Raw genomic sequence first — 11659 nt, forward strand, 5'->3', positions numbered from 1 at the left:
AAAACTTGCAATATTTTTGTTGTAATTTTTGAAAAAAAAAAATCTCAAAAACAAAAACAACGCTAATAGTTAGTCTTAAAATACAATACAAAAAGTTGCCCACAGGCAACTTTAGGGTCGGAAGGGTTAATTTGAACAGAGTATAGTTTGATTGAGAACACCTTTTCATTCAAAACTTTTTAAATGTCTAAATAGAATGTTAACAAGTATATACGGCCGTAAGTTCGGCCAGGCCGAAGCTTATGTACCCTCCACCATGGATTGCGTAGAAACTTCTACTGAAGCCGACGGCAAGGTATCTTAAAACTTCCTAATACCGTAATATATACCACATAGTCCATACGTGGTATATATTAAACTAAAAAAGGCCGATTAAATACGTATATAATTAAGTTTAAAGTTTCTATAGAAATAAAATTTTGGCAACATTTTCTAAAATTTTGACAAAATTTTCTATAAAAATAAAATTTTGGTAGATTATTTTTGGCTCGAGTGGCAACCATGATTATGAACCGATATGGACCAATTTTTGTGTAATTAGGGATCGGCTATATATAACTATAGACCGATATGGACCAATTTTGGCATGGTTATTAGCGGCCTTATACTAACACCACGTTGCAAATTTCAACGGGATCGGATGAATTTTGCTCCTCCAAGAGGCTCCGGAGATCAAATCTGGGGAACGGTTTATATGGGGGCTATATATAATTATGGACCGATATGGACCAATTCTTGCGTGTTTGTTAGAGACCACATTCTACCACCATGTTCCAAATTTCAACCGGATCGGATGAATTTTGCTCCTCCAAGAGGCTGCGGAGGACAAATCTGGGGATCGATTTATATGTGGGCTATATATATACCAAATTTCAGCCTGATCGGATGAAATTTGCTTCTTTTAAAACAATCGCAAGCCAAATTTGGGGGTCCGTTTATATGGGGGCTATACGTAAAAGTGGGCCGATATGGCCCATTTGCAATACCATCTGGCCTACATCAATAACAACTACTTGTGCCAAGTTTCAAGTTGATAGCTTGTTTCGTTCGGAAGTTAGCGTGATTTCAACAGACGGACGGACTCAGAATAGACTCCCGGCGAATATTAAAATACTCAACGAGTATTTCAATATTTACGAGGGTAGTTCGGAAACTTCTTAGCCTAGCACAAAAAGCGCGGTATAAGCAGAAAAAAGTTAAGTGTTTTGGAGACTTCCATCTGTGTTGTGAACACATATTAAATTTTGTTTCGATCTGGCAACTCCTTCATATAGAAACAGATGTTCAAAAAAGACGCATCCTCAATTTTGTTACAATGGAAAAATTATAAATGCGTGCTGTCATTAAATATTTACATAAACAAAGGTTTATCGGGACAAGAAATGCATAATTATATTTATGGTGAATGTGTTAGGTGAAAGCATTGAAGATGAGTGGACGTCCAAAAACAGCTACAACAACAGAAATTATAGCCAAAGTGCTTGATATGGTATTAAATGATCGACGAATAAAAGTGCGTGAAATAGCTAATATCATGGGCATCTCTAATGATCTCTAACAATTCAATCGGCTGGTAAGGTTATGGCAACGGTTTTTTGGGACTTCAAAGGTATTTTATTGATTGACTATCTGCAAGGGTAAAACAATAAATTCAGAGTACTATTGCAACCTTTTGGATCAATTAAATGTACAAATTCGAGAAAAACGTCCTGGCTTACAACACAAAAAAATATTTTTTCATCAAGACAACGCACCAGCGCACAAGAGTGTTTAAACAATGGCTAAAATCAATGAATTAAAGTACGAGTTGCTTGACCACCCACCTTATTCTCCAGATTTTGCTCCCAGTGACTTTTACTTGTTCCCAAATCTAAAAAAATCCTTGCTGGCAAGCGTTTTACCTCAAATGAAGATGCAATTACAGTTGTATTTTGAAGACCTTGAGGAAAACTATTTTAATCAAGGGATAGAATTGCTAGAAAAGCGTTGGACTAAGTGTATTGAAGTTTCAGGAGATTATATTGAAAAATAAAAATCTTGTTGAAAAACTAACTATTTTCTTTCACTATTTCTTTCCGAACCGCCCTCGTAATGTCGACAAATATATTTTGCCCTCTGAAAAACGTAATTTGAAATTTCTCGAAGAACTCTTATTAAAATGAATGGAATGAAATGGAAATAAGCAGTAAACATATAAAGCTGTGTACAATGTACATTGAACATAGTGGTTTTTGATAAAGGTTCATAATTTTAAAAAAAAGTTACCTGATTATGTAATAGATCTTTTAACCCTTTTACTACCGATGCACAGTGGGCGATTGGGCCTCGCTAGCGGCATTTAATTCAAATTTTCAAATTTGAATTAAATGCTTAAAAATCTAATCAAATCTGCTTTGATTAGATTTTTGGCGTTTTTTTATAAGCTCTACGATCAGATGATCATCAGCTGTGAGCTGTCAAACACAAAATATGTTTTAGCAAGTGCTTTACAATATTTTTCTTTGTTGTGCGCATTGATTTCGAGCTCCTTGGAAATTTACAATTTTTACTTGTTTTATTAAAAGTGTGGCTTTTTATTAAAATCTAGGTATGTATTACATAAAAAATCAGTGTTTGTGACCGGTCTTTAAATGTATTGTTCATAAAATGTAGTGGTAATTAAGTGTATTAACAACTAGCCCGCACTAGCGTGCACCTGTAGTTCGTGGAGTAGAACTTTCAAGATTCGCACGGATTAGGTCTAACTCTTTTTTTAGCTGGAAGTATGAGTCATTGTGCATCCAAAATGTGTAATATGAACTGCTATTACCTGCTAACCTTTAAAACATGGTACTTTTTAGGAACAATGTCGGTAGCAAAACGGGTACTTTTTTTAGTATGGCATGAAGAAGCGATCCCAACCAAGATGTTTCTCACCATGGAAAACTTTGTATTTGGTACTGTTCTCAAAATATACTCAGGAGGAGCAGTACGAGATTGGCAAACAGCTTCGGAATTTTACTAGTAAGCTTGTAGAAAAGTGGAAAAACTGTAGAAGAAATAAGTTTTTTTTTTGAAAACAAAAACCAGGAATGACTAGAATGGACATACCAAGTACACATGGAATTTTTCAAAGAGAGCCGCTAAAGGGCAAAACGCCGATATATATCCATGCTACGACAAACTGCGTTGTGCGAAAAAAATGCTATCCTAGTGTCATCACGGTCACTGATCATTTCGCTGAGGTGCCATTACAAAGCTTAGTAGACCATACGATTGCTAGGATTATTGAAGCACACCCAGAAAGTTTTCAAAACCATATTGAAAATAATAATAACACCCAACTGCTACCTACAAATGGGGTTGTGATGGCAGCAGCGGCCATTCTACTTACAGGCAAAAATTTAATGACTTCGATGGAGACATGATAGATCAATATTTATTTTCAATTTGTAGGGTACCATTGATAGTGCAGAAAGGACCGACAGTTTTATGGAAAAACAATCGGCCTTCTTCTATCCGATATTGTCGACCCATTAAATTACTTTGCGAGAAAGAATCGGCAGACTTGTATCGCAGAGAAATTCAAAACATTAACAGCCAAATATTAAATATTTTTCCAACATTTGTTAGTACCTTAAGAATTGATCACCAATTTCATATGACCATGCTTGATGGCAAAACGTTCAGTGTCATATCGGAATCGGCTTCGCAAACATGCGGAATCTGTAGCGCGACTCCCAAAAATATGAACACGATCTAAATTTGGTGAAAAGCTTTCCTATTAAGGGAAACCTATTTGAATATGGCTTATCAAGTCTCCACGCATGGATTAGGTTTTTCGAGTGTGTTTTGCACATTGCATATAGAATACCAATACAAAAGTGGCAAGCTCGTGGTGCTGACAAGGATGTCGTTGAACAAAATAAAAGAAGTATTCAGCAGAAGCTAAGGGAAGAAATGCATTTGTTGGTGGATATACCAATGGCTGGTACTGGCAGCACGAACAACGGAAACACTGCAAGGAGGTTTTTCCAACAACCAAATTTGGCTGCTCGTATAACAGGAGTAAGCTATGATTTAATATATCGATTTAGCGTAGTCTTACGAGCATTGGCTTGTGGATACGACATAAATTCAAACGCTTTCAGATCTTACGCATTGGAAACTGCCGAAATTTTTGTTAAAGCATACTCCTGGTTTTACATGACATCGTCTGTTCACAGAATTTTAATTCATGGAACAGATATAACAAACCATTTTTCCCTTCCGATTGGTATGATGTCCGAAGAAGCTCTTAAATCCAGGAACAAGGACTATCGAAACATACGCGAGAGCAATACAAGAAAAAATTCCAGGAAAAATACAATGGAAGATATCACAAATGCTTTGTTAGTTTCGTCTGACCCTTTGATATCTTCATTGCCAAATTTCGTCTGCAAAAAATATTATTATGGACGATGATGTTAAGAGCTTGCTTTTAATGAAGCATCTAGATATGCCTGATTCTGATTCCGAAGATTCCGAACATAATTTATTTGTTTATTGAAGTTAAAAAAATTTTTTGAAATTAAAAAAAAATTTAAAAAAAATGAAAAAAAAAATTTAAAAATTAAAAAAAATAAATTTAAACAAATTTTTTTTCTTAAAAAATTCTATGACTTTTTTCTGAGCTGTGAAAAAAACGTCTGAAAATATCTTTTTTCGTTTAGAAGTTATTAATTAAATGCCGCTAACGAGGCCCAATCGCCCACTGTGCGATGTCCACTTAGAAGGACATTCGAAAAAGACACCAAATTCTATTTTCCCACTTAGTTTCGATGTTATTTTAAAGTAGAGGCTTTAATCTAAATAAGCTATAAATATTTATAGCTTATTTAGATTATCCATATTGGTGAGGTCTAAAATAAATTTTTATAAACTTCTTTAACAATAAACGAAAAATACGAAAATTTAAGACAATTTTTCTACTGTATGTTTCTAGTAAATGGACATTTATAGAAAAACTATAGCTGATACTTTTACGGGATCTTTTTGTATTTTTTCTCACACTTTGAAAGATATTATAGGCCAAATAGCGCTTATTTTCGTAAGGCCATTTGGTCACAATTCATGAATCAAGTTTTCAGAACAAGCTCATATTGCTCTTGAAGTAATGGAGGTAGATTTTTAAAATGACAATTTTTGTTCTACATGCTGTTAGTACAACTAAAAACAGATGAAAAATAAATGTTTTTAAGATTAGATTTATTTCGGTAGTGAAAGGGTTAAGTTATCTGTATCCATATATTATCCATATTCTAGTGCGAAGGTTTTTTTTGGAGTGTTAGACATTATAATATATTTCCCTTCGAGAGTTTTGGCATCACTGAATAAAGCACAGCTAAAAACGATGAACCAATGAAGCGGAAGAATGAGCGACGGTTCAAAATCTCCTTTTTCTTTCTGTGTAACATTTTGAGAGAGTTGGTCAATTCTTATATAGTTCGCGGTGTTTGTTATCAAAATTCTCTTCAGCACATAACCATAATGCACGTAAGATAGTCCCCTATTTTAATTAATTTTGTTTTTCATATTAACTTTACTAGTAGTACGAATGCCAAAATAAAAAATAACTTGGTATTAGATATGATTAGGTAGCTTTCTTCACCATTTCAAATGATGATATGTTATCGGAAGCATAAATGACGCCTGATTAAATGGGCGAATAGGCAATACAAGAAACAAAAACGATAATACGAATTACTTGGATATGCATATTTACTTAGTTTGGTTTAAACCTCCAGCGAAATCATATTAAAACTTTGAATTATCGGAAATTAGGAACAAAAAAAAATAGAATGGGTTGTGCTACAGCGACAATTAAATACACGACGTTCTTCTTTAATGCATTGTGTGCGGTAAGTTGTGGATATTATTCTTGGTCTAATGGAAAATATTTAGGATACGATTTGGGCCATATTATAAACCCAGCAAAAAAAGAGCTTCAAAAAAAAATTCTTTGAATCCCCAACTTGTGATCCGGAAATAGTGAAAAGTAAAAAAGGAAAGTACTCCGGATCCTTGCATTGCTTTAGAAGCTGTGCCTCGGAATTTAATTTGAATTAAGAAATTAAAAAAAAAAACTAAAAACCTATTTTTGACCAATTTCACTTATTATTTTTATCAATCGTGCCAGTTCTGGTAATCACTTGTATCACCTTCGCGAAGTGTCACAATTAAGAGGTGTTCTAAAATACACTTTACACCGTTACATACCTGAAAAAGGTATACGAATATTTGCCCTATGTAGGGAAAATAGACCGACGCTCAGATTTAGCTCTCTTGGAGTAGCAACATTCATCCGATCCGGTTGAAATTTGCTACATGGTGTTGGTATATGGTCTCTAACAACCATGCAAAAATTGGTCCATATCGGTCCATAATTATATATAGCCCCCATATAAACCGATCCCCAGATTTGGCTTGTGTAGCCTCTAAGAGAAGAAAATTTCATCCGATCTGGCAGAAATTTGTTACATGGTGTTAGTATATGGTCTCTAACAACCATGCAAAAATTGGTCCATATCGGTCCATAATTATATATAGCCCCCATATAAATCGATCCCCCGATTTGGCTTGCGGAGCCTCTAAGAGAAGAAAATTTCATCCGATCCGGTTGAAATTTGGTACATGGTGTTGGTATATGGTATCTAACAACCATGCAAAAATTGGTCCATATCGGTCCATAATTATATATAGCCCCCATATAAACCGATCCCCAGAAATGACCTCCAGAGCATCATGGATGAGCACATTCATCCAATTCGGTTGAAATTTGGTATGTGGTGTTAGTAAATGATCTCCAACAACCATGCAGGAATTGGTCCATAGTATATGGTCTCTAACAACCATGCAAAAATTGGTCCATACCGATCTTAATTATATATAACACCCATTTAAACCGATCCCCAGATTTGACGTCCGGAGCTCTTGGAGGAGCAAAATTCATCCGATCTGGTTGAAATTTGGTACGTGGTGAAATGTGGTACATTGCGCTAGTATATGGACGCTAACAATCATGCCAGAATTGGTCCGTATCGGTCTATAGTTATATATAGCCGATCCCCAAAAATAATCTACCAAAATTTTATTACTATAGAAAATTTTGTCAAAATTTTATTACTACAGATAATTTTGTCAAAATTTTATTACTATAAAAAATTTTGTCAAAATTTTATTACTACAGATAATTTTGTCAAAATTTTATTACTATAGAAAATGTTGTCAAAATTTTATTACTATAGACTATTTTGTCAACATTTTATTTCTATAGAAAATTTTGTCAAAATTTTATTACTATAGAAAATTTTGTCCAAATTTTATTACTATACAAAATTTTGTCAAAATTTTATTTCTATAGAAAAATTTGTCAAAATTTTATTGCTATCGAAAATTTTGTCAAAAATATATTTCTGTAGAAAATTTTGTCAAAATTTTATTTCTATAGAAATTTTTTTAAATACACGACGTTCTTCTTTAATGCATTGTGTGCGGTAAGTTGTGGATATTATTCTTGGTCTAATGGAAAATATTTAGGATACGATTTGGGCCATATTATAAACCCAGCAAAAAAAGAGCTTCAAAAAAAAATTCTTTGAATCCCCAACTTGTGATCCGGAAATAGTGAAAAGTAAAAAAGGAAAGTACTCCGGATCCTTGCATTGCTTTAGAAGCTGTGCCTCGGAATTTAATTTGAATTAAGAAATTAAAAAAAAAAACTAAAAACCTATTTTTGACCAATTTCACTTATTATTTTTATCAATCGTGCCAGTTCTGGTAATCACTTGTATCACCTTCGCGAAGTGTCACAATTAAGAGGTGTTCTAAAATACACTTTACACCGTTACATACCTGAAAAAGGTATACGAATATTTGCCCTATGTAGGGAAAATAGACCGACGCTCAGATTTAGCTCTCTTGGAGTAGCAACATTCATCCGATCCGGTTGAAATTTGCTACATGGTGTTGGTATATGGTCTCTAACAACCATGCAAAAATTGGTCCATATCGGTCCATAATTATATATAGCCCCCATATAAACCGATCCCCAGATTTGGCTTGTGTAGCCTCTAAGAGAAGAAAATTTCATCCGATCTGGCAGAAATTTGTTACATGGTGTTAGTATATGGTCTCTAACAACCATGCAAAAATTGGTCCATATCGGTCCATAATTATATATAGCCCCCATATAAATCGATCCCCCGATTTGGCTTGCGGAGCCTCTAAGAGAAGAAAATTTCATCCGATCCGGTTGAAATTTGGTACATGGTGTTGGTATATGGTATCTAACAACCATGCAAAAATTGGTCCATATCGGTCCATAATTATATATAGCCCCCATATAAACCGATCCCCAGAAATGACCTCCAGAGCATCATGGATGAGCACATTCATCCAATTCGGTTGAAATTTGGTATGTGGTGTTAGTAAATGATCTCCAACAACCATGCAGGAATTGGTCCATAGTATATGGTCTCTAACAACCATGCAAAAATTGGTCCATACCGATCTTAATTATATATAACACCCATTTAAACCGATCCCCAGATTTGACGTCCGGAGCTCTTGGAGGAGCAAAATTCATCCGATCTGGTTGAAATTTGGTACGTGGTGAAATGTGGTACATTGCGCTAGTATATGGACGCTAACAATCATGCCAGAATTGGTCCGTATCGGTCTATAGTTATATATAGCCGATCCCCAAAAATAATCTACCAAAATTTTATTACTATAGAAAATTTTGTCAAAATTTTATTACTACAGATAATTTTGTCAAAATTTTATTACTATAAAAAATTTTGTCAAAATTTTATTACTACAGATAATTTTGTCAAAATTTTATTACTATAGAAAATGTTGTCAAAATTTTATTACTATAGACTATTTTGTCAACATTTTATTTCTATAGAAAATTTTGTCAAAATTTTATTACTATAGAAAATTTTGTCCAAATTTTATTACTATACAAAATTTTGTCAAAATTTTATTTCTATAGAAAAATTTGTCAAAATTTTATTGCTATCGAAAATTTTGTCAAAAATATATTTCTGTAGAAAATTTTGTCAAAATTTTATTTCTATAGAAAATTTTGCCAAACTGAATTATATACGTATTTAATCAGCCTTTTTATACCCTCCATCATAGGATGGGGGTATATTAACTTTGTCATTCCGTTTGTAACACATCGAAATATTGCTCTAAGACCCCATAAAGTATATATTCTGGGTCGTGGTGAAATTCTGAGTCGATCTAAGCATGTCCGTCCGTCCGTCCGTCTGTTGAAATCATGCTAACTTCCGAACGAAACAAGCTATCGACTTGAAACTTGGCACAAGTAGTTGTTATCGATGTAGGTCGGATGGTATTGAAAATGGGCCATATCGGTCCACTTTTACGTATAGCCCCCATATAAAGGGACCCTCAGATTTGGCTTGTGGAGCCTCTAACAGAAGCATATTTCATCCGATCCGGCTGAAATTTGGTATATGGTGTTGGTATATGGTCTCTAACAACCATGCAAAAATTGGTCCACATCGGTCCATAATTATATATAGCCCCCATATAAACCGATCCCCAGATTTAGCTTGTGGAGCCTAAAAGAGAAGCAAATATCATCCGATCCGGCTGAAATTTGGTACATGGTGTTGGTATATGGTCTCTAATAACCGTGCAAAAATTGGTCCATATCGGTTCATAATTATATATAGCCCCCATATAAACCGATCCCCATCTTTGGCTTGTGGAGCCTCTAAGAGAAGCATATTTCATCCGATCCGGCTGAAATTTGGTACATGGTGTTGGTATATGGTCTCTACCAACCATGCAAAAATTGACCCATATCAGTCCATAATTATATATAGCCCCCATATAAACCGATCCCCAGCTTTGGCTTGTGGAGCCTCTAAGAGAAGCAAATTTCATCCAATCCGGTTGTAATTTGGAACATGGTGTAAGTATATATATATGATCTTTAACAACCGTGCCAGAATTGGTCCATATCGGTCCATAATTATATATAGCCCCCATATAAAACGTTCTCCAGATTTGACCTCCGTAGCCTCTTGGAGGAGCGAAATTCATCCGATCCGGTTCAAATTAGGAACGTGGTGTTAGTATATGGTCGCTAACAACCATACCAAAATTGGTCCAATCACACAAAAATTGGTCCATATCGGTTCATAATTAAAATTTTATTTCTGTAGAAATTTTTGTCAACATTTTCTTTCTATAGAAAATGTTGTCAAAATTTTAATTTCTATAGAAAATTTTGTGAAAATTTTATTTCTATAGAAAATTTTGTTAAAATTTTATTTATTTATTGGATTGATCTTTTTTGATGTAATATATACCACGTATGGACTTGCTTACAATTTAGAAGATGGTGTTAGGAGGTTTTAAGATACCTTGCCATCGGCAAGCGTTACCGCAACTTAAGTAATTCGATTCTGGATGGCAGTGTTTAGAAGAAGTTTCTACGCAATCGATGATGGAGGGTACATAAGCTTCGGCCTGGCCGAACTTACGGCCGTATATACTTGTTTCGTTTAATATATACCCCGTATGGACTAAAGGTTGATACGGTCAAAATTTGGCCAATATAAACTTGACGTATTTCTTTCAATTTTGCATTTAACAAACCTGAACACCCCTCATTTTGAAGGTGTGTGTGTGTAGAATGTTGCGAAAATCCGAGCGCCACGCACGCAAAGCTGGCAAAATCGCTAAAAGTTGCCAAATCAACCGTTACAAATGTAATTAAAGTGTTTGGGGAACGTTTGTCGACAGCCAGGAAGTCTGGATCGGGGGGAAATCGAAAACCGGAAGCCGCTGAGACGACAAAGAGAGTTGCCGGTAGTTTCAAGCGAAACCCTAACCTCTCTCTCCGAGATGCCGCAAATAAGCTGGGTGTATCGTATACAACCGTGCATCGAGCCAAAAAACGAGCCGGACTATCGACTTACAAGAAGGTAGTGACTCCAAATCGCGATGATAAACAAAATACGACGGCCAAAGCGCGATCCCGAAGGCTGTACACGACGATGCTGACGAAGTTTGACTGCGTGGTAATGGACGACGAAACCTACGTCAAAGCCGACTACAACCAGCTTCCTGGACAGGAGTTTTATACGGCAAAAGGAAGGGGAAAGGTAGCAGATATTTTCAAGCACATAAAACTGTCAAAGTTCGCAAAGAAATATCTGGTTTGGCCAGCCATCTGTACCTGTGGCTTGAAAAGCAGAATTTTCATAGCTTCCGGGACTGTCAACCAAGAAATTTACGTGAAAGAATGTTTGAATAAACGTCTGCTGCCATTCCTGAAGAAACACGGTTGTTCCGTACTGTTTTGGCCGGATTTTGCATCTTGCCATTACGGTAAAAAGGCCATGGAGTGGTACGCCGCCAACAACGTGCAGGTGGTTCCCAAGGACAAGAACCCTCCCAACACGCCAGAGCTCCGCCCAATTGAGAAATACTGGGCTATTGTCAAGCGGAACCTAATGAAGACCAAAAAACTGCTAAGGACGAGCAGCAGTTCAAGGCAAACTGGCTTTCTGCGGCGAAGAAGGTGGACAAGGTGTCTGTACGAAATCTGATGGCAGGTGTCAAGCGTGAGGCCCGGCAATTCGGATTTGGAAAA

General features: G+C 35.6%; 1 protein-coding gene across 1 annotated transcript in view; it reads left to right on the forward strand.

Annotated features, from left to right (window-relative positions):
- The first annotated feature begins 5770 nt into the window (after positions 1 to 5770).
- Positions 5771 to 11659, forward strand: part of Tsp42Er (Tetraspanin 42Er) — a 47729-nt gene continuing 41840 nt past the window's right edge. Inside the window, exon 1 of the mRNA XM_075312009.1 lies at positions 5771 to 5879. Within this exon, the coding sequence (XP_075168124.1) occupies positions 5820 to 5879 (60 nt within the window). The 5' untranslated portion in view covers positions 5771 to 5819. The remainder of the gene's footprint in view (positions 5880 to 11659) is intronic.

This window comes from Haematobia irritans, chromosome 5 (genome assembly GCF_050003625.1).
Source record: "Haematobia irritans isolate KBUSLIRL chromosome 5, ASM5000362v1, whole genome shotgun sequence".
Lineage (NCBI taxonomy): Eukaryota > Metazoa > Arthropoda > Insecta > Diptera > Muscidae > Haematobia > Haematobia irritans.